Source organism: Cnephaeus nilssonii, assembly GCF_951640355.1.
Source record: "Cnephaeus nilssonii genome assembly, chromosome: 14".
NCBI lineage: Eukaryota > Metazoa > Chordata > Mammalia > Chiroptera > Vespertilionidae > Cnephaeus > Cnephaeus nilssonii.
Window position 1 is genome coordinate 38,466,885 of NC_137085.1, and position 24,656 is coordinate 38,491,540.

General features: G+C 41.7%; 1 protein-coding gene across 4 annotated transcripts in view; it reads left to right on the forward strand.

Moving 5' to 3' along the window:
- PRUNE2 (prune homolog 2 with BCH domain) overlaps positions 1-24,656 on the forward strand; it is a 210,245-nt gene that overhangs the window by 156,008 nt on the left and 29,581 nt on the right. For 3 of the 4 annotated variants that reach the window (XM_079790483.1, XM_079790484.1, XM_079790485.1), the window contains 2 exons: positions 12,407-12,486; positions 14,419-14,619. In XM_079790483.1, the coding sequence (XP_079646609.1) occupies positions 12,407-12,486; positions 14,419-14,619 (281 nt within the window). Of the gene's footprint in view, positions 1-3,836; positions 3,974-12,406; positions 12,487-14,418; positions 14,620-24,656 lie in introns of those variants that run through there. The other variant, XM_079790486.1, reaches the window with a different exon arrangement.

Consider the following 24,656-nt stretch of genomic DNA (forward strand, 5'->3'; position numbering starts at 1 on the left):
GTAAAACAAATGGCTTGCAAAGCCCAAAGTGAAGTAAATTCCATAAGAGGTATAGCCCAAGGGGCGCTGGGACCTCAGAGGTGGGAGAGCCTTGCTCCTTCTCGTTTGTTATGGAGGAGCAAGGACAGGACTCATGGATGAGGTAGATTCAGTAGTTGGGGGAAAGAGCATTTCAACAGAAGGGAATATAAATCAAACTGTAGAGGCCAGAGAACTATCAGCAAAATTTGAGAAACGAGGAGCTCATTTTGTCTGCAAGGCAGAGCATTTGGGGGCACCGAGGGTGGAAAGATCTAAATAGTGGAGAGCCCCGAGGGTCAAACAAAGACGTTTATATTAAATGTGTTGGTTTTGGAAGTCAGTGTTTTGTGAGCTGGGTGTTGTGATTGGCAATGGACTGGCAATGAATGAGGTGGGAGAGATGGGAAGCAAGATGGGAGGTGGTAGTCCACCTGAAACATAAGAAGATGGAATTGTGTCTGGGATGGAAAGAAGAGAGGCAATTCCAGATCTGCAGAATTGGAAGGAAGGTATAGTGCTTCAAAATTGAGGGAGATGAGAATCTGCTGGGGAGGTGCCTGGGGAAGAATGGTCACACCCTGGGATAGATGATCATTTCCCTCCTCATGATTGAGAGTCTGCAGTATTGCTGCACTTGACTTAGTTAATAAAAGCAAGGGGAAGAAAGCATGATGCTCCCTCCTCTGAACAAGATAGAGCCAGCTTTGGCAAAAGCCCTTGCAAAAAGCTAAACCCACATCTGATTAGTCAGCATTAGGTCATGGTCCGAATGCTGGACCGTGGTTTCTATGACTGCACTTTCATTGTCACCAAGAGCACAGGTCTGCAAGCTTCGGTATCTACTGAGGTGGACCTATGTGGGTAGGGTGTGAAGAGGAGGGTGGCATCTCGTCCTCTTCCCTCCTGAGCAGTGTCTGTCTGACTCTAATCTTACAAGGAGAGAAAGGAGGACTCCCAGTTTGAGAACAGGCATCAGGCCAAATGGTGCCCCTGACAAGCTGAAGAACAGAATGAGTCTTCATTGTGAGCTTGGGGGCTGGGGACAAAGCCGGAGAAAGGGAGGAAGAGAGCTCAGATGTCATGTATCCTCACTCCCTCCCCAGCCTGTCCCCAAGGTCCAGCCCAAATACTGCCTTTTGTCTGGTGGCTTCCAGGCTCACCCACTCTGTGCCCACAGCTGGAGGAACTATTCCTGTCTCTGAAAGTCCGTGGCTAGCTCTCCTGGCATCTTACCTATCTGTGCCGTTTTCTGTGGGCCTGTATGTGTCCTTTTCTCTTTATTCTCCTAAATTTTAAAGTTCTCTGGTGGCAGAATGCATGTTTGAACCATTCTCTTTGTAATACCCCCTTCCCCAGACTACTTTAACATTTTCTATATAGTTCTAGGACTGAAATGTTTGTTGAACTCCTACGAGAAAGACTAGCCTGGGAAGCAAACAGCGAGTACCAGAGAAGCTGCATCTGTCACAGCTTGTGGGAACCTGGTTTGCAAACCCTAGGTGGGTAATCTAAATAGTTCAGGTGTAGTTTTGCCTGAAGATAGAGATCTTTCAAAAATCTCCTTCAATTTAGAAATTCAGAAAGAAACACGGGCTTCCTGTAGTGCCCTAAAGAGCACGACTTAGTGTCCCAACCCAACAAGGAAGCCCCATTGATGAAGCTACAGTTGCCCATGAAGCGAGAGAACCACAGGAGGGATAAAAATTACACTTGGCAATTGCGTGTTTCTATGTCAAACTCCCAGAAATAGATGAAATTACAAGTTCTAAAAATGGCTGTTCTTAAAATAAAACAAGTGAAACCAACATGGTGTGATCTTAAGAGAGCAGCTGTATGTTAGAAGGGCAGGTAAATGGAGATGAGCGCTAGAGATTATTGGTTCATGGGAAGGTCAGTATTGATAACTGAAGGAAAGAAAGCTTGGGATGGAGTAAAGCCCCATCTCTGGGCTGGCCACGGGGAAGTTTTCTGTGTGCATCAGACTAAGTTTAGGGGTGATTAAAGGTTAAGTTCTTGATATAAGACTGGAGACTGGCTTTCCCATGAGAAGCATTTACCAATTTATAAGCTCAAAGTTTGTTTCTAACTAGCTTGATGGTTAAGTGGCTAATCGGAGGCTGTTAATTTTATTTTCAAGTACTACTAAATTTTATTCACCATTGGGACCTGGTAATTAGAAAATGTGAGGGTTATACCAGACAGAGTCTTAGAATTCTATGTAATATTATAATTCTGTGAACAATTATTTAAAAATATAAGCACGTTTTCCCCCTTAAATAACTGTCTACCTTTACACAATGAAGACATACCAATGGAAAATAGCTAAATGAACCAGATCTTCCTGTGAAGTTGGCATAGCTGTATGGTTACTGACTATATCTCCGCAGAGAGTATGAAATTAATCAAGTCTCATAAATTAGTTTCATTGAATGTGATTATACTTTGCAGGGGCATGTGTAAGTAAAGGGGATGGCTTCTTTCTCGCAGTCTCAAGGGGCCTGACAGCTTCTCTCTGCCTCTAGCTCCATCAGGCAGTAGGGCTTTCTCATAGAAGGGATGAAGGGAAGGACTGATAATGCCTCTTCCAGAGCTAAGATTCTTCTTGAAACTGGGGGTGCTGGTGAAAGCGGTCAGATACTGTATTACTCTACTAGAGCTGCCCTAACAAAGTACCACAGACTGGAAGTTTAAGCAACAGAAACTTATTTCTCACAATTCTGAAGGTTAGAAGCCTAAGAGCAAGGTGTCTTCAGGGTTGATTTCTTCTGAGGCCTCCTCTCCTTGGCTTGTAGGTGGCCATTTTTTCCCTGTGTTTTTATAATGGCTTTATTTTAACTTACTTGCCTCTTTGAAGACCTTATCTCCAAATACACTCACATTCTGAGGTCCTGAAGGTTAAGATTTCAACATATGAAGTTGGGTGAGGTGCGGGGGTGAGTGGACAAAATCCAGCTCATAACAGTTACCTGAGGAATGTGACAGTGAATGTGCTGGGAATCCCTGTTGGTTCCATGATGAGTGACTGGCCCATACTTCGTTTGTCATTCTTCATAAGGGTTGAGTCTAAGGGTTGATTCACGGGTTCCATGACCACCTTGGAAACTCACAGTGACCATGGGAGGCTTAGTTTAGCCCCAAATCTTCTAATAACAGTAAGAGTAATATTAAATAATATGAGTAATAGTAAATATTACAATATAATATGAGTAATATTTTTTGAAATTTTTATTATTTCATGTTTGTATCATCATCAAATTCACACTGCTCAAAAAAAGTGGTGTTTTTTTTTTTTTTACAATAAACATCTTTTACATATACCTTGGTATATATCTGTGAATATTCTGTGCTACCTGCATTTAAATTTTTTAGAAATACAGCCCCAAACTATCATTAACTTACGTACTTTATACTCACACAACCCCATTTTGGAGTGCCACTTGCACAAAATATTAAAGCACAATTTTCAAAACACATCCAACTTTGAGAAATGAAATTTTATTCAAGTTGTTTTCATCTAGAGCAGGGCTCAGCAAACTAGGGCCCCAGGTCAAATCTAGTCTACTGCCTGTTTTTGTAAAGTTCTATTGGGACACAACCACAACACAACCACACTTTTTCATTTACATATTGTTTATGGCTACTTTTGTGTGACAATCATTGAGTAGTTGGGACAGAGACTGCAAAGCCTAACATATTTAGTATTTGGCCCTTTACAGAAAAACTTTGCTGACCCAGCTCTAGAGAAGTTAAAGGCTAAAGTCCTCTACCACGCCCTGTGGATCAGCAGATAAAACTGCGTGAGCAGCAGTTGAAGAGTCTCCATGTAGGCGCCTGTTGTTCACATTTCTGGTGCTGGTGCCAGCTTGTCCATGCTCTTGAGTGACTTAGGGGAAGAAAATCAATCTAAGACAGTGCAGATGTTGCATTGCCCTGTGAGGAGAGAGGAACCCTTGTGAGTATATTTCTTTGGGCAGGAGCTTAGGACATGGAGGCATTTACAGACAGGTCTGCACCGCGGAGAAATTCCCGGTGGCGCTGAGCTGCTGAAGTGGGAGGTGGGCGGGGTTGCAGGAGTCTGTGCTGAGGCTTCCACCTGGCACTGCAGACTTTAACCTTGAAGACAAACAATGGTGCACTTCTCTTCCCCCTGCCTTCCTAAGAACCTCATCCTTGCTTAGCCTCACCTGCCCCAACAGGTTCATAATATTGTCAGAGAGGAGCTTGTATCTAAGGGAGAGGGCACAGTGAAATCTACACTGGGTGAACTTTACCTATTAAGTTTGTAGCAGTTACTTCTTTGTAATTCACATTTGTAAGAGTCACCTAACTTTTCTAAATTATTTTTTCACAAAAACTTAACTAATTCTAATAATTTGTTGGTAGGGAATTTTGATAGTCAAGTTCTAATATGTGGCAAGAATGAGGAGCATTTACCGAAGAGCAGAGCATCTTTACGAATCTAAATAAGGCTGTTTGTTCAAAAGGTATTTATTTAGTCATTTCCACCACGTTAGGCCCTAAGCATTGGGAGTGGCTGCCCTCCATGCATCCCCCATTTACAACCAAGGTTTTAATTATTGTCTGAAAAGAAATGGTTTACATGGTATTTAAAGGCTTTCCTTCTATTCCTGCTCACTGTTTCTCAAACTTTAGTGTTCATAAGATATACTGTAAAGAATTTTACACACAAAACTGCATATACTACAATTCAGGGAGCAATTCAAGAACTTACCCAAGGGTCATGTGTACTGCAAGTGATTTTTGCTACCTGCAGATTTTTAGAATCCAGCCCTGGGTAAGGAGACAGCATCATGCCCTTCTCCTCTGAGAACAGATGGCTATGGTTTGTGGGTTTTTGCAGAACCCCCAGAGAATGTGATAAGTGGGTGAGTGCTCAGTGCCCATCTTCCTTTTGTCTACTGTCTTCCAGTTTCCATACACTGTCACCCCCTTTTTCGTCTGCCTCAGCTGCTGACTTCTAGGGGCCACAGCACTTCTGTTCTAGGGGGAGTGAGGCCCAGATGGGCAGCTAATTGTTGCCAAAGACCTCATTTCATGAGCTCAGACCCAGCTTCCTCTTTGTTATGGGACCCACGCTCCCATCCTTTCCTGGGTATCAGCTTGATGAAGCCGAGTGTGAAACCAGTCCTGCCTCCTAGTTGAGTAATTTGATAAGTGCCCTAGGGCTTACAGAGCGCCCTGTACTCCTGCCTCAGATTGTGCAGCCTCCTTTATCAGACAAGAATCCTGAAATGGCAGTCCTCCAACCACTGGGCTTTAAAGGGCTAATCTATGTACTTAACAAAGGAAGGTGCGCACCTTCTGAAAGGTTGCGTTTGTGTTTTTTCTGTTTTCTCTTTATCTCCGTTTCTAGAGAGAGTAACTTTATCAGTTCAGTATATCTTACTTGACTAGAAGGAAGACAAGAGAATTTTAGGAACTCTGACATAAAGGTACTGTCTCTTTATGTAATCATTTCCCCAAAATATAGCAGCATAACCATGCAGTATTTTTCTAAAGAACAATTAACATTTTAACCTGCTACCTCACGTCTATGGAGTTGTATTTTTCAATTGCCAATCTTGTAAGAATGATTTGTTGCCCCAGAGGGCTGCCGGTGTCCGGTGTCCATGCTTGTCAGGAAACATTACCATCTAGAAATGCTGTCTCTGTGTGTGTAAGGCCAAGTCTTGGCTCACTGCTTGTTTCCTATTAAAAAGCACCTGAGCTCAGGCCAGGCTAATCCTTCAACAACAACTAAATCCCTCCAGATTCAGAAATGCTGGAAGGATGTAAAATGTGGAATGCGCTTACCTCTGTACCTGGACTAAAGGCACGAAGGTGCATTTAACTGTGTCCAAAAGTTTTGCATTTGTGGTCCTTCGCTCTGTGGTGTCAGGACTGCCGTGCATCTGGGTGCTGGCTTCCTTATTAAGAAGCATAAGTACCAGAAACACAAACTCTACTCCTGCACATGGGACCCGTTCGCAAATTGGAGAATTCCAGTCACGTCCCCTTTCCCCTGCTTGGTGGTGTTCATGATTAAGTAACATTGCTTCACATAAGGGCATAGTTTTTCCAGCTTCCTGTGTCGAGTTGGACCCTTAGTTAATTGAGTCCATTATTTCCTAACATCTGAATTTAAGGCTATTTTTCCCTAGAAATTTCTCCAGCTGCTTTCACAAGTTTTCATATGTAGGACTTTATTGTTCAGTTACTTGTAAGTGTGTTTTTCAGTTTTCAAACTGTCTGTTAGTGATTGATTTCTAGGTATATGGCCCTGAAGTCCGAGAATACTGACTTTTGGTGTTTCATGAGATATTTTATTTAGTGTTGGGTTTTTTTTTTGTGAGTCTGAAAAAATTGTGTATTTTTAAAAATATATATTTTATTGATTTTTTTACAGAGAGGAAGGGAGAGGAATAGAGAGTTAGAAACATCGATGAGAGAGAAACATTGATTCAGCTGCCTCCTGAACACCCCCTAATGAGGATGTGCCCGCAACTAAAGTACATGCCCTTGACTGGAATCGAACCTGGGACCTTTCAGTCCGCAGGTCAACGCTCTATCCACTGAGCCACACCAGCCAGGGCTGTGTATTTTTATTGAGTGCAAATCTGTCCAATAGATCAAGTTATATCATTACATTGTTTAGGTCTTCTATAGTCTTATGTATTTTTTCAGGTTGATTTATAAATTCTTAAGAAGTGTATTCAAATTATTTCCCATGGAATTAATTTCTCTTTATAATTTATATCCAGTTTTTGTTTCATTTTTAGGCTATGCTGTTAAAAGCATATTGGCTCTGGATTATTATTATATCTTTTCAATTAGTCTTTTTATCATAAAATAATAACTTATCATTAAAATGCTTTTCTGACTAAAGTGTTTTTTTTATTTGACTTTAATGTTGTTGGTACTAGCTTTCCTGTGGTTAGTATTTCTGATATATCTTTTTATATCATTTTATTGCCAACATTGTTATTTTTTAGATGTCCCTGTTTTAAGCAGCATGGCTACTCAGGGTAGGTAACCCTACCTGCTTAGACAGAAAACCCAAATCTCATTGCTTTATCACAACAAAGGTTTAAAAATTACTCTTTAATCATTACAATCTCTTTCATATTGGGTGGGGTTTTTTTAGGACTTTTATTATTAATCCTTCTGTTTACTGTATCTGCTGGCAATCTCTCATAGTGTTTCTTTTCTAGTGTAACGTATAGTCTTTTTTTGCGGGGGAAGAGGGGCTATTTTGGTATGAACTTATCTTTCGGAGAGTTTTTTCTTTCCCCTAGGTAGATTCCCAGTGAATCCTAGGTTGTAAAGGTAGCACTACCAAGTGGTCACATTTGATTCTTCTGGAACCCTAGGCTAGGTCTAGGTCTTCAGTGGTCCTAGATGAATTTTCATTTTAATTTCTTGACTTGGGTTTCCTGCATCATCCAGGTAATGTAAATTAAGACATGCTTGGCACACGGTTAGTGTCTCCAATTCTCATGGGATGTTTTCTTTTCCACCCAAGGTTTCAAGCAGACTAGGCTTTCCAAGGCCAAAGGGTAGGGTTTGTTCTCATCCCTTTTATTAAGGAGGCAGTTCTTGAAGGTTCAAGGCCTCATTTAGAAAGTTCACATCTAGGCCTTTCTTCTAGTACCTGGAGATCACTTGTCCTAAGGCCTATGTCCAGTCCAAAACCTGTGGGCTACCTTCTCATTAGCTTTCTAGAATAACTCTTTATTTCTGGCATCTGGGTAAATGTATTAAATACTTTTTGGGTGTTCTATCTTATACGGCATTTCTTTGTATTCATGATGTCACCTGGCATTATACCCAGCCAGACACTTTTTAGCAAAGAGAGAAAGTCTCAGAGTAAGAGAATGTAATAGTATTGTTTTATTTTGATTATATTTCATTTATATGCATATTTTAGGCAAGTGATTCTAATTTCCATAAATATTAGTGATGCAAGCATTTCTTTCAAAATAAATCTATTTAGCTAAAATAAGTCAATTTAAAGAAAAATATTAAATTTATAAGTGCTAGATGGCTATGAGAAAACCATAAGGTAATATATTAATATTCATGCTTATGGAATAACAAAGAGTATTTGATGCCCTTCCTAACATTTGTCACCATTTTTTTTGTCACCATTTTTTTAAAAATGTTCTTTCATGCTTTAGCAACACAGACAAGAAGATGTGTACCATCAACATGACCCTAGGCTGAGAATGTGGGAAATAGGTTATCCAGGTTAGGATAACAGTATGAATCAGATATTCCCTTCAAAACAAGCAGTAAAGATTAAGAGGTGGTAACAAAGAAATCCATCTCAGGGAAAAACACAACAAAAATTCCTTTCCTGTTCCCATATCCAGCGAGCTTTAGTCAGGGGCCTCAGCGCCTACAGCCTGCCTGAGCCTCTCTGTGGCCACCAAGGCACTTGCTCCTAATTCTTCTGACCAGAATTGACACCTGCCACTCCCATTCTCATTTCATTTGTCAAAGCAACTCACGTGGTCGCCCTAATTTCACAGGAGAGCAGCAAAGTACAATTTTACCATGTACCCAAAGGCCGAGACCCAGAAATAGTTGATGAAATAATTGGTTCCTAATGACTTAGAAACCATTCAGTAAACAACAGTTCTGGATCCATCCTCTAGATGGAGACCTGGAGCTGAGCATCTGTTTGGGAGGTCAGCCCTAGTGGAGTCACACTAGTGTGTTTACAACTCCCTCAGCTGCTTTGGTAGGTAGCTCCAGTCTGTACACAGAAAACCCCAAATTAAGTAGTTGCTATGGCTTGATAAGGAAGAACGTCCCTTCACACTGGACTGATTTGTTACCTGACTGATCCCAAGAGGCTTCCATTACCAATTGTAAACCTCCATTCTGTTCAATCACCAAGTCCTCTGTTTGACCAGTTCGTTTCTACAAATATTTATGGACCTGATGTGCGAATGTGGCTGAAGTATTTACAGTCCGTGCAACCTGGGTTCAGCTTTCCCTCTCTGTCCCTGGGGTTTCCTAAAATGTCTGCAATATCCACAAGTTTGAGAGAGTGCCTCTGCTCTGATCACCCCCCTGATCACAGACTTCAGTATTTACCTTCCCCCACATAGGCCACATCTGGCTTTCTAGCACCTTCTTGACAGGGTCTCTGCTCTGTGTTACAAAGACATATTAAGAGACAAGAGCTCTACTCACTAAGGTTCTGTGGCACTTACAGGCTCTGTGGGGATCTGTGCTTGCGATACTGAAATGTTCCCTTCCCTGGGTTGATACTAAAATTATAGCAACTTTAATTATGTTTTGTCCAACCATGACACATACTTCAGTTAAATCGCTGATCCTGCTATTATGTTAAAAATGAGGGGAAGTAATACCTTAAATTTATTCAATGCTTTATAATTTACAGAATTCTTTCATGCGTTTTATATTCTCCACAGTCACTGTGATGTTAGGTATTTATTATCACCAATTAAAATCACAAAGATGGTCCGCTAACTTCCTCAGAGTTAATTAGCTTATCAGTACTAACAGTGGAACTATAACCTCATATCTAGGACTCTTTCAATTATTCCATGATGTTGCCCATAACTTACAAACAGTAACAAAACCTACAAAAATTTAAGACTGATACTATCTATTTAAAAAACCTTTATATTTATTTTGCAGTTAAGGTCAGTACCCTTATGGACTCTGTCAGGCCATTAGTGAGTGGTATCCTATATTTTTTTTTTTTTTAGGTTAACTCGTAGGCAGAAAATAATGTGTTTGTACATTTCGGGTATTTTAACCTCGATAATTCAGTATTTATCAGGGTTTTACTTCTACCAGGTGCTGGAGTAATAACAGTAAAGAAGACAGACATAGTTTCTGCCCTCATGAAGTTTCAAGGCTAATGGAGAAGGCAACTATAATAGATGGCAAAAGAACTACAACAATAATAAAAAACATTTTTATTCTTTCGGTGTTATTTTCAGGCATTGCACATCCTTCTTCTCTTATTGGTGAGCAAACTGAATAACTTGCCATATGACAAGTGACAGACTAAAATTTGAATCCAGCTGCTCTCAACAGCCGCCTCTGGCCACTTTATAGGTACTGCAGTGCAGGGTCAATGTCAAGGAGAATACACAGAAAACTTCAGATGACAAGGATCATTGTAAAGAACAAAATGGGAAACCCAGACATCCACCTCTCTGGGTCCCAGGACTTTCCCAACTGGGGCCTAGTGCGGGCCTTTTTTTTTTCTTCTCACCACTCCCACCTCTACCAACAGATAGTTTGGTCTGCTGCCACCCCGTGTGATGTGTCTGTGTTCGGCACAGATTATCTTGTTCCTTTGATTCACACACCAATCTCTTGCACTCTGTTTTTCTGTTAGGGTTCAGGCTTTATTTTAGAGAACACACATGGTAGAAGTCACAGCAAACGTACTAAGAAAGAATGTCCCCGAGGTTGTGTTTTTGAAGGGTCTGTGGGGTTGATGGGTAAGGACACAGGCATTTACCTCACTCTGAGGAACAGCATTAAGTTATTGGTGATTGTCATCATTATTTTAATCCCATTGTCCCATCTCCACCACAAGAGTGAGGCTGGTCTCTTGTTCCTCTATATCCTCAGCACAGTGGTCAGCAAACTCATTAGTCAACAGAGCCAAATATCATCAGTACAACGATTGAAATTTCTTTTGAGAGCCAAAATTTTTAAACTTAAACTTCTTCTAATGCCACTTCTTCAAAATAGACTCGCCCAGGCCGTGGTATTTTGTGGAAGAGCCACACTCAAGGGGCCAAAGAGCTGCATGTGGCTCACCAGCTGCGGTTTGCCAACCACTGCCTCAGCACATAGTAGACACTCAATACATATTCGTTGAATAAATGAAGAAGTACAGTTATCACTAGAGGTGTAGAGTTTTGTTTTCATCAGAGTGTTATTGATAATTAGGATTTTGAATTGGATCCTGGAGAGTTTGATCATCTACATAAGCAAACTCCAAATATTTGATAGACCCAGATTGAAGTGGAGAGAAGGCTCAATAAGAGAGAAAGAGAGGGACTAAATTTAGAACTTAACAATAAGGTTTATCATGGTTAAATTTGGATTAGTGTCTACATCACAAGGATTCACCCCGGATGAGTGAAGTTATATGGAAGCCACCAAGAAGATAAGTACATTATCATGATAAATGAGGATTTACTGAATGAGGGATGGGAGATGAAAATAAGTCAAGAGGAATTGACTGAACAGTGTGGCCAGTTTCCTACAAGAGCATATAAATTTGTCACAGTTTTCCTCAGTATTTTTCTATTCCCCTACACTTGTCTTACCAAGTAGGCTAATATAAATGGCCCTGGGCTTGGCATTGATTAGAGAGAAGAGACGGTAACTCATGACTAGAACCATCTTCACCAATATGTAATTCACAATGAATTTTTAAATTTTAAAGAATTAAAGAAAATAACATTGGTTGATACCTTCTTAGGAATTTTAGGTACTTTACTTAATTGCTTAATCTTTTCGACAACTCATGAGGTAGGTGGTATACTAGTATCCCTATCCTATATAATAAAAGGCTAATATGCAAATTGACTGAACAGCTGAATGACTGGTCGCTATGATGCTCACTGACCACCAGGGGGAAGACACTTAGCGCTGGAACTGCCCCTTGGTGGTCAGTGCACTCCCACAGGGAGAGCACCACTCAGCCAGAAGCCGGGCTCTCTGCTGGCAAGCGCAGCGGCAGTGGCGGGAGCCTCTCCCGCCTCCAGCAGCACTAAGGAGCAGTGAGCCGAGCAATAAGGAGCAACAAGCGAGGGGTCCTGGACTACAAGAGGGTGCAGGCCGGGCTGAGGGACATCCCACCCCCACGAGTGCATGAATTTTGTGCACCGGGCCTCTAGTTTTACAAATAAAGAAAGTGAGACCAGCAGAGTATACTTTTCTCGGCCCATGTTATTTAAGGGATCTGCTCAAATTTACACAGAGGAAGAGATATATACAAAGTCAGTTCTATCTTTACTCCAAAGCACATATATTCCTTTCTTATTGAAAAATATATATTAGATACTCTCTTAAGTATATTTTATTAGTGCTTTGCTTTTCCTGTTTCTGAGTTTTTTTACTTGGGGTGTGTTTACTTATGTGAGCTGGTAGGAGGAGTGACAGGCCGCATGTACCGAGTGACATTGGTGTCCATGGTTCTCATTCACAGTAACCGAGAAGGTCTTCATTCTAATTTATGGTCACTTAGAGTGGATTCAGTACATGTACTTGATTCATTCCACGTGAATTAAAAATACTATCCTGGAATCTCGATGTTCTCCTTTCAAAGAAAATTAAACCCCACGCAACTTTGAACACTCTTTGCTTTGCTGTCTTTCAGACCACTGCCAGAGGATGTAGGAATGGACGTCCCCTTTGAGCAGGGAATGCTGAGTCCTGGTGCTGCAGACATGAGGCCTGGTGAGAGGAGCATTTGTTTATTTCCTTCAGTGCTATTCTATATTCAAACATTTTCATTATTCAGTGAGAGAACACTTCCTATGCCTCCAACTTGTGAAGAAAGGGAGGGAAAATATGTGTGAAGAAGGTGTTAGGCTCAATTTGGTTAATTTCAGGGTTGACTTGAATATTGATGCTCACTAGTGTGGGCCACCTTTTATATTCTGAGCCATGGCCTTATCTGGCAATGTTTCCACTTCCTGTGATAACTGGCTACTGTATATCATAACAGCAATTTCTAACTAACATCTAAGTTCACCAACTTTATACTTAAGTGTGAGAATGTTTAAAATTAGAAATGTGATATCAAGAAGGCTCAGTAACCTGGTTATTAAAAAGAAAGAAAGAAAAAGAAACCCTATACTCTAAGGGTGTACAACCCAAGGCATATTCAAAAAGGAATTTTAAATTAATATTTTGCAATCTACGTGACTTCCACTTTGTCCTTCTACTAAGGACACTTCTTTGAACTGTACCAGCTTCAGGATCATACCAAGATCCTGAATCCTGACCTTATCAGCCAAGCCTGAAATGGAGTAGGAAGAAGGGAGTCAAATTTTTTTTTGTCTAAGCATTTAAGTACATTCTTCAGAATACTAGTCATGTGACTTTTTTTTTTTTTTACTGTTAACAGTTTTACAGGTGATCCAATTTCCCCCTCCCCTCTTTGCTCCCTCTACCCAACCCACACCTCACCCCAGACCCTTACCACACTATTGTCTGTGTCCATGGCCTATGCATATGTGGCTATTTAAATTAATTAAAGTTAAAATAAATTGGAGAAGTTCAGTTCTTCAGATACACTAGGTTTATTTCAATTCCTTAACATTTGTATTGTTACAAAGATTTCTTCTGGATAGTACTGTTCTGAGAATTTCTGTAATATAGAAATTCATTGTTTTTCAAACTTATTGGTCACTAGAAACTTTTTCAAATAATAAAAACATTATACGTAACATGGTTTGGGTGATGTTCTATACAGAACATCTTAATGGCAAAAAAAACCAAAACGGTGTTAACTTCCTTATGAAAAGACCAGATTTGAATTCCAGAATTGAGAGGTATACCAGAAGGCCTTCAAAATACTTTGTGAAAGAGAATCCTGAAATTTCTATTTTTAGGAATATTTAATTAGGATCAACTTGATTAAAAATTACTTCTCCAGCTCTTCTTCTGTTAAGTGAATGACACATTAGTGGCAAGATATACATATTACAATTAAAATATAGCAGCTACTTCCAGGAGCCTTAACATAAGACCATCCCCTTAAGGTATGGGAACCAATGACAAACAATATTGGCATAAGAAGTAATGTAATGACTGCTCAATAATTTTAAAAAATGTAATCTGGGAGGATACCTCAGTTTTATTAAAAATAAAGAAAGGAAGAATGCTAGCCAAAGAAATATCACTGCACATCATCTGCAGAGTTATCAGAAGCTGAAGAAAAGTATTTGGGGGCTATCTGTGAACATAGCAGATAAAACTCTTACCCTCCATTCCATAGGATTAGTCTGCATGAACCATGATCAGTTATATGTAAGCTTAACTGTCTTTCTTATACAACACACACCATAAAATTAAATTTAATATTACATCAGTTTTAAGTTCTGAAATCTGAGCAGGGCAGTTCTGAAAACTAGTTTTCTGCCAATTTAGCAATGGCTCCCACTTCCTATTTCTACACGGCCAGGGCTGATGGGGCTGAGACAAGCCAGCACTGAGGCCACTGGTCAAGAAGGGGGTTCTAAATCCCAGAGAAGGATATTTTTTTAGCAGGTCTACCTTCGCTAAAAAGGCTTTACAGGTGTTTTTCCATTGGGTCCCACAATCACTCTTGGCCGTCATGTATATGGTCTAATACCTGATGTGTTTATTCTGTTTCTTCTTTAGAACCACCCAATTCATTGGATCTTAATGACCCTCATCCTCAGAGAATCAAGCTCACAGCCCCAAATATCAATCTTTCTCTGGACCAGAGTGAAGGGTCTGTTCTCTCAGATGATAACCTGGACAGTCCAGATGAAATCGATATCAATGTGGACGAACTCGACACCCCTGACGAAGCTGATTCTTTTGAGTACACTGGGCATGGTAAGTTGCCAAGTTGGCAAGGCCAACTTTATGTGAAAAGTGAAAGATTATCTCAGTGGCATTAATAACAAACCTCCCATTTTGTTGCTGTTGGCTCTTTTCTGTGATTTCTGGAAGCTTCTATTTGTATCTCAGCTCATAGGTGGCTGTGATTGACAGTTTAGAGCTTGTCAAAGGTCACGCATAGCCATTGCTCTTTTGTTAAAACCTTACTCTATTCCAGACCTATGCTAGGCACTGGGATTGAGGGAAGGCTGTTACATGCTGTATTGTAAGAAAATTGGAGCTGGGTTTGCAGAGAAGAAGAATTTAATCTGGAAGGAAGATAAAATTTGAAGCAGAGAATTACCAATTTCTCTGTACAAGCTTCCACTATCTGAAAAGTTCTTCTCCCAGATTCTTACATAGCTGCTCCCTTCTCTTTATTCAGATCCCCACCCCCACCATCCAGTCACTCTCTATCCTAGTGCTCATTTTATTTTCCATATCACTAATTGAAATCATGTTATTTAACTAATTGTCTGCATGTCTATTGTCTTTCTCTTCCCACTAGAGTGTCTGATCCATGAGGGCAGGGAAGGACGAATGGAGTAGGCTGTGGTGAGGGAAGAATAAAAAGGGAGAAAATAAAAAGTTGCTGCATCAAACACAGACACTCCTAATACGAATATCAGTCTCATTTTAATTCTTTCTCTTGCTCAATGATATGGGGTTTGTTATGGAATCTAATGAACAAAATAAACTAACAAAGTAGAAACAGACCCATAGGTATAGAGAAGAGACTGACAGCTGTCGGAAGGAAGAGGGGTTGGGAGGTTGGGTGAAAGAGGAGAAGGGATTAAGCAAAAACAAATCAAAACAAAAAACCCTCATAGACACAGACAACAGTATGACCATTACCAGAGGGAAAGGGGGGTGGGGGAAAGTAGAAGAGGGCAAGAGTATGTTTCTACTTTGTTAGTTTTTATAAATTCAATTAGAATAGATAAATAAGTAAATAAAATACTTTTGCTCTTTAAAAAAAATTAAAATACCATTACTAAATGATGCCCTGACTTTTAGAGCCATGTTCATTCCAGCAGTGTCATTCCTAGGGGAACATAATTAGGACATTCATCAAATTAGTGAATTAATTCAACCAATGGTCATTGAGCCACCAGGGACTACAAGGTTGACCAGCACAGATTGAGTCCTTGGCATCACAGAGCGAAAGGCTTTATCTCCTCAAGCTAATAATAAAAAGAAATAAAAAATTAAAAAAAGAAGTGGGTAAACTACTAATTCTACAGTTTATGCTTTTTTTTTTCTTTTTCTTTTTCTAGTCGCTGAATCACACAATACACTTTTAATATTTTATTGATATTTTACAGAGAGGAAGAGAGAGGGATATAGAGTTAGAAACATCGATGAGAGAGAAACATCGATCAGCCGCCTCCTGCACCCCCCCCACTGGGGATGTGCCCACAACCAAGGTACATGCCCTTGACCGGAATCGAACCTGGGACCTTTCAGTCCGCAGGCCGACACTCTATCCACTGAGCCAAACCGGTTTTGGCAGTTTATGCTGTTTTAAGTAGTGATTTTATATTGCATTTTTGTCATGCTTTTGAATTTCTATAGTCGTCTGGGCATTTGACCCTATAGGTTGAAATACACAAATAAGAGGCCAAAGAAGGGCTTCCATTCATACTGTTTTCTACCATCTCAGAGGTTCTTCCCCAGCTACTCCATCCATCCCAGCGACCCCCAGCTGCCCCGGCCCTTTTCCTGCTAAGATATTCTCACATGTGTGAATCATGTCTTGATTTACAATCCCACAGAAGACAGCTGTGGCGTGACCCTGTGGGCTCCTCCTGCCCCTCCCCCTGCACTTTCCTGTTGCCCTGGGGAGCTCTATCACACCACATCTGAAGCTTTTATTTTTATAAATAGTCAAACTGCCAAGCAAAGTGGTAGTGGCTGAACACACTGGTAATTAAAGCTGCCACTTGCTGACATAGTTTTTTTTTAGTCAATACAGTTATGCTGAGAGAACCAGTTTAACAGCCACAACCCTACTTTTAGGTCTTAAATTCAAAGGACAGAATTTGAATATAACTTGAATGTTAAAGTCCACCCTGATTGTCAGATGAAAGATGAATGTTTAGACACTTTTAAACAAAAAGCATCAAACACTGAAAACACAGAGTCTATCTGAATAGCTGTATTTTATAAACATGTAGACATGGATAGCTGACTGTGTTGAAAGGGATGGAATACATTTTAGTCCCAAATTATGAAATCCGTGCTTAAAAGCTGCATGTGTTTTGGGTTTCTTGTGTGAGCATTTGGAACTGGGCATATACATTCTAAACAAAACTGGAGTTTTTAAGGCACAGTATTCCAAAAGTGTTTGGTCAGTGATTTATTCTATTTAATGAATACTTTCATAGTGCTTACTATGTGCCAGGATCTATGCTAGCTACTTTATAAATATTAACTATGTTAATCCTCATGTCAATGCTATGAATAGCTATTTCCCTATTTTAAGATAAGAACACTGAGGCACAGAGAGGGTAAGTAATTTACCTAAGATCACACAGCTAGTAAATGTTAGAGCCAGCATTTAAGCCCCGAGTTGTTGTCCTTGCCTCCTGGGCCATCCTGCTTCTTGATAAATATATTGACAATGACTAGGAGAGAGTCTTTTACTAAGTTGTGCTCATATATCTGAAGCCAACCCTGACAGCACCCCCTCACATTTACTCACCCTTTTATTCAGCCATTTTCATGGCTGAGGGTTCTTGAAAGACATTCAAGTCATTGCCTGTTTTTCACAGTAGCTAATGACCAACCCTTACTGCCAGTTTATTTTCCTACACCGTGATTTTGCTTAATGAAAAAATTTTGAATTTCACTATCAAAAGATGTTAAATTGGTTTTTACTTCCAAGCAATTTTCTTTTAATAATTGTGTCCAAATAGTTGGAAAATATCATCAAAGTGCTGATATAATTAAGGTTGGATTTCCTTTGATATTTACAATTGCCAAAGATATGAGAAATATGTAGGTAGTGAAGGACTTAGGAGGTCAGTCTTTCTATTAAAGGAAATCTGAGTTTTCTTTTTAATGCTTCATTATACTAACCTTAAAAACTTCAATATATCCAAAGGTCAGAAAAGATGATGACCTAGTTCTGTTTTCCAAACCAACTGCAAAGTTACTTTTACCATAATCCAGATCTCAGCAAAGGCATTTCATAAGAGAAATGGAAAAATGATAAAGAATTTTAGCCTGAATATTTCTGATAAGAATGTTATAATACTCCTGTGCTTTTATATTTTTTTCTTCCTAAGTGGTGTTTAGTCACCGCATTTAAGCTACCTTTTCTAAAACTAACCTGTAACTAGAGTCTTTTCTGTGAATAAGGTACCCCGAATTTTTCTAGATGGTCAGGGAGTCACCACATTTAACTTCCCTGTTTGCTGTCTTTCACTATTTTCACAGCCAGCAGGCAAGCAGCTTATAAAATCAAGTCCATGTTTTAACTCTGCATATAAAAGAATCAAGTGTGGAGGTTATTTTATTTTATTCACAAGCAACCTTGTGCTGTAATGGTGTGGTCTGAAAGGTTGATTTTTCTTTGTACTTTTGTATGATGAGTTTTTACATTCAAATGTATTGCTTGCCTGCTTTTTATCACCATAAAAATGTTAGAAACTTGTTTACTGAGTACAGGATGTCTTTCCTCTAACAAGAAAAAGTTTAAACATAACATCTTTTAAGATTATTTACATTACTAGGGGCCCGGTGCACGAAATTCGTGCACTGGGGTTGGGGGGTCCCTCAGTCCAACCTGCCCCCTCTCACATACTGGGTGCCCTCAGGGGATGTCCTACTGATGGCCCACAGGGAGTGGGCCTAATCCGAAGTCTGGCCTCCCTTTGTAGGAGGCAACCGGGCTGATCAGGGGAAGGCACCAGCCCCATCACCCCGCTGCTGCAGCCACTGCCAGTCACCACAGCCACCAAGGTGTTTTCATCAACACAGACTCCAGTCCCTTCACCAAGAAAAAATGACAACTTTCTTTAGGCATTTTCAAGATGTGTCTTTCATAGGATATGCATTTCTTTTTTTTAATCCTCACCTAAGGATATATTCCCATTGATTTTTAGAGAGTGTAGAAGAGAGAAAGCGAGACAGAGAGAAACATCAATGTGAGAGGGACACTTTGATTGGTTGCCTCCTGCATGAGCCCTGACCATGGGCGCCAGGCTGGGGGGCATGCAGGGACCCCTGGGCCGCACGCAGTGGTGGCCGCCGGGGTCTCCACACACCCCAGAGGCCAGCAGCCAGCCCCCCATCATGGGCGCCGGGCTGGGGGCATGGACCCAAACTGCCTCTTGGTGCTGGAGCATTCCCAAGCGGCTGGGGGCACTATGGTGACACGGGATGTTCCCACCCCGCCCCAGCCGCTTGGCGCCTGCACCTATAGGCTCGAAGTGGCCAGGGGGCGTTCTGGGACCCCTGCCTCTCAGGACCTGAGCAAGGGGCCTACAGGCTCGGAGCGACCTGGGTCCCGAGGATGTTTATGGGACCCAGGCCGCGTTCTGGGGCCCCTGCCGCTCAGAACCTAAGCGCGGGCCTACAGGCTCAGACTGGCCTGGGTCCTGAGGATGTTTGCGGGACCCAGCCCCTTGGTGCCTGCACCCTTACAGGACCCAGGCCGCGTTCTAGGACCCCTGCTGCTCAGGGTCTAAGCGTGGGCCTACAGTCTTGGAGTGGCCTGGGTCCGGAGGATGTTTACGGGACCCAGGCCGCTCAGCGCTCGCATATGCAAATTAACCGCCATCTTGTTCACTCTGATTGGCTGTGGGCGTAGCGAAGGTGCGGTCAATTTGCATGTTTGTCTATTATTAGGTAAGATCAGTGCAAGATCACAATAGAGACAGCTAGTCACGTTCCCTAGATGTACGTCCCCAACTGAAGGCCACAGCTGACATAATTTCTAATTAGTCCATAATGACACCAATGGTGGATTCCTTACTGTGGTCTGTATAGCATTCAAGAGCTTGTGTACTAAGTCATTTCACAAAACATGGGAGAAAATGTTCAAGTTGACACTTCCCCTGTGTACCAGGCTCAATTGACTTCAACAGTGGCCAGAGAGAAAAATTGGTTACTGAGAAAAAAGAGACAAAGAAAATCAAGCATTTCTTAGTGGAGATGGCATGATACCAAAAATGAAATCTGGAGGACCTGGGGATAGAGTTAAATGAGACCTGAAAATGTTCACAATAGTGAGAAAATGATGGCTAGGGGGAGGATGGTAATTTATAGTTATAGAAGAATTGTTATTAAGATCGGGTGGATATTACTAATTCAAGGAAGTAAATAAAGCTAGCTTTACTTTTTACTAGCTTATATTGTGGACTTCTAAAAATGAACCTTAAGAGATGTACCCCTAGCCCTTAAATAATTTCTTTTGCCCCAGTCCTCAGAGGTGGGGAAGGAGAAGGAACCCCAGCAACTGGCCAGCTCTCACCCTCTGAAACATTAGCAATAACATTTCATAAAATGGTCCAGCCTCAAAATTTTATACTAAAATTAGTAATAGTACTGTTGTTTTCTAAAATAAACTGTAGGAAAATGTGTGTGTATATATACGTATTCTTAAGGTAGAGGTGTCCTTTCTTATTATGATACAACTAGAGGCCTGGTGCACGAAATTCATGCATAGGTGGGGGAGTTCCCTCAGCCCGGCCTGTGCCCTCTCACAATCCGGGACCCCTCAGGGGATGTCTGACTGCCAGTTTAGGCAGTCGGACATCCCTCTCGCAATCTAGGACCTCTGGCTCCTAACTGCTCGCCTGCCTGCCTGATTGCCCCTAACTGCTCACCTGCCTGCCTGATCGCCCCTAAGCCCCCGCTGCCGCAGCTTCATCCAGAAGAACGTCCATAATGACATCTGGAAGTTCGTTCAGCTGTCCGGTCTAATTAGCATATTATGCTTTTATTATTATAGATAATAAAAAAATAAAAATAAAAATGGACAGAGTCAACAACATAAAATATTATATTTACACTAGAGATCCGGTGCATGAAATTCGTGCATGTGTGTGGGGGGGTGTCCCTCAGCCCGGCCTGCACCCTCTCCAATCTGAGACCTCTCGAAGAATGTCCTACTGCTGGTTTACAGGGATTGGGCCTAAACCAGCAGCTGGACATCCCTCTCACAATCCAGGACTGCTGGCTCCTAACTGCTCACCTGCCTGCCTGATTGCCCCTAACCACTCTGCCTGCTGGCCTGCTTGTTCTCAACTGCCCCCCACCCCCACCAGCCTGATCACCCCCAACTGCCCCCATGCCAGTGTGATTGCTCCCACCTCCCCTCCCTACTGGCCTGCTCGCCCCCACTGCCTCCCTGCTGGCCTGCTCACTCTAAACTGCCCCCCTGCTGTCCTGATCACCTCCAACTGACCCCCACTGATGGGGTGAGGGACTGAGGGCTGTTTTCAGGCTGGCCACACCCCCTTCAGGGTGGGGGTCCCCACTGGGGTGCCTTTTCAGCCAGGGTCAGGGGCTGATGGCTGTTTGCAGGCTGGCCAAGCCCCCCAGCGGGGACCCTTACCCCCTGGGAGTGTGGCCAGCCTGGGTGAGGAGCTGAAGGCTGTTTTCAGGCTGGCCATGCCCCCTGGTGATCCAGGCTCCCAGCCCCTCCTTTTTTTCTTTTCTTTATTTTTTTTCAGTGCCTCCTTGAGTGGAGGCCAGGGCCCTGGAAGCAGGTATCTGGGATTTATTTATCTTCTATAATTGAAACTTTGTAGCCTTAAGCGGAGGCCAGGGCCAGCCAGGACAGGCGGGAAGCTTGGCTTCCTCCATTGCCGGGGGCAACCCAAGCCTCCTGCTCGCTCCAGTTCCGCGGCCAACGCCATCTTGGTTGGCTAATTTGCATACTTGCGCCTGATTGGCTGTGGGTGTAGTGGAGTGATGGTTAATTTGCATGTTTCTCTTTTATTAGTGTAGATTTGGAAAAAAAACACAAATTTAAAAGGAAAGCATAAGACAAGAAAATAATTGCACTACGTGACAAAGTTCTATATAAAGAACTCCCATAAACCAATAAAGACAATAGGTAAGGGACTTAAAAGTGCCTCCCATTCAGTGAGAGAAATATAAATAACCAATAAGTACTTAAAAATTCTCACCTTCTTTTGCCCTAGCCGGTTTGGCTCAGTGGATAGAGCGTCGGCCTGCGGACTGAAGGGTCCCAGGTTTGATTCCGGCCAAGGGCACATGCCCGGGTTGTGGGCTCGACCCCCAATAGGGGGGGTGCAGAAGGCAGCCGATCAATGATTCTCTTTCATCATTGATGTTTCTATCTCTCTCTCCCTCTCCCTTCCTCTCTGAAATCAATAAAGAAATATATTTTTTTTAAAAAATTCTCACCTTCTTGCCTTGGCTAGTTTATCTCAGTGGTTAGAGTGTTGGCCCTCAGACTGAAGGGTCCAGGTTCACTTCCTAGGCAAGAGCATGTACCTGGGTTGCAGGCTCGATCCCAGCTGGGAGGCAACCGACTGTCTCTCTCACATCCATGTTACTCTCTCTCTCCCTTCTGCTCTCTCTAAAAATCAATGGGGGGAAAATATCCTTTGGTGAGGATTAACAAAAAATAAACAAAATGAAAAATTCTCACCTTCTTTAATAAATAAATACAAATTAAAACAATAAAGAGACAGGGTTCACCCTAAATTGTCAGGGCTTATAAATTTTGATAAGCTCCAATGTTTTTGACAGTGTGAGGACACTGTCAAACTCAAAACCTCAGCATATCAGGACAATGCTCTAAGCAACTGAGCTACTCGGCCAGGGCTCTAAGGCTACTTTAAAAACAGAGTTTATATACATTGAGACAAAAAGAGGCCTGTGTGATATTATTGAAGAGGACCACATTATAGAACAGTGTGTCTAGAACATGCAGAATATCTGGAATAATCACACATTTGGAGGGGAAAGGTGTATGTGTACGTATGCACATAGAAAAAAGAATACATATCAAACAATGAGTGAGAGTGACATTAAAGATTTTTGTTGTTTTCATGATCAATTTCTATATTGCTTGTACTTTTATTAGTGTGTTTTACCTTTGTTGTTATTGTTGTTAATCCTTACCTGAGGATATTTTTCCATTGATTTTTAGAGAGAGTGGGAGAGAGGGAGGGGAAGAGAGAGAGAGAGAGAAACATTGATGTGAGAGAAATACATCAGTTGGTTGCCTCCCACACATGCCCCGACCAGGGTCAAGGATTGAACCAGAAACCCAGGCACGTACCCTTGACCGGGAATCGAACCCGAGACCCTAAACTGTTTGGGCCAACACTCTAACCACTGAGCACCACTGGCCAGGGTGAGTGTGTTTTACTTTTATAATCAGAGAGAAAAAAGAATATACAAAACTTTGAAATGAAGTACCTCAGTAAAGCATGCAGAAAACAACCCACACAGATCACCCAGGCCAATTTAGAACAGGCCAAAAAGTCTCAAACAGGATGAAGAGGGGTTGGTGGACGGTGAGTTCATTGCAAGGGAGAGCCTGTGTATACAGCAGCATCAAACGACAAACCAACAACAGAGCCCAGAGTTCTGCAGGCACAGAGACCAGATGGAAAACAGGGTCCCTGGAAGGGAGCTAAGAGGAGCATCCCAGGGCCCTAACCCAAACAGGAAGGGAGAAGCAGGGAGGGATTCCATATGCAGATGATGGATTTATACCAGCAACACAGTGCTTGATCTGAAGCCAAAGGCTGCTGCTTTCCATCCTTAGTGAGCTGCTGAGCGCTGGTGGGAACACAGAAGAGGCCGGGAGAGGCAGGGCTCTGTAGGTGGTGGTAGCTGTTGGTGTTGGCAAAAAAGCCTAGGATTGCTTCCCAACTGGACTTCATTTTATTATTCTAAGTTGCAGGTAAACTAGACATGTTTGAATGCGTCTTATGGAATCTTCCAGAGCATAATAGCTTTGTTGTGGCTTCCTTACAGACTACCTATACTTCCAGGAACTTGTCAAAGCTTTATTTACCCACTCACCCTCCCCATTTTTATTGAGTACTCTGTGCAGGTTTCCAAGCTAAGTGTGGAGATGAATATCAAAGGTCGGGCAGAGCTTCTTAGCCCAGGGAACTCACAGCCTCATAGTAAAATAAACAAGAATGAGACAAGCACACATTCGAGTTACAATGTGATAGCTTAGAAGAGTAGAAAAGGTCAGGGTTTGTTTATATTTGTTTTCTGACTCTGTGACGCAAGGTAACTACTTCAGTTAGTTTTTGCATTGGTATCATGTCTAGTATAATACCCACTACTGTGCCTGACACATGGTAGGTACTCAAAGTATTGCTATTATTATCCAAGTCCCATAAAAAGAATATAAGTAAATCAAAGGTCATTTCTTTGAATGGAAAAATAAGATAGCCCAGCTGGTGTGACTCTGTGGTTGAATGTTGACCCATGAACCAGGAGGTCACCATTCGATTCCTAGGCAGGGCACATGCCCGAGTTGTGGGCTCAATCCCCAGGAGGCAGCTGATTGATGATTCTCTCTGATCATTGATGTTTCTGTCTCTCTCTCTCCACCTCTCCCTTCCTCTCTCTGAAATCAATAAAAACATATTTTTAAAAGAAAGAAAAATTAGATAATATCTCACAGAATTATTTTGAAAGTTATCAATAATCGTTTCCTTCAAATTACTTAAACCTACAAAGATTAATCATTGTTAAACTCTGCTAGTACTTCAAGTAAAAATAGAAACAATTGCTGTTTATTCTTTTAAAAAATGTAACATGATTGCTTTTTCTGGATGCACAAGAGTGGGTAGTAAATTTCTCCCCCGAGATGCTCAGTGGGCTTTTTTGTATTGCCTTATGCACCTATAAATAGGAGTCTTGAGAATTTGGGGCCTTGGAACATTTCTGGTCTACAAAGTTACTTTCTTGTGTTTACTGTAAAATCCTGCTCTAGCATGTTTTGAAAAATTCATAGGAAGTATATCAAATTTATGTCC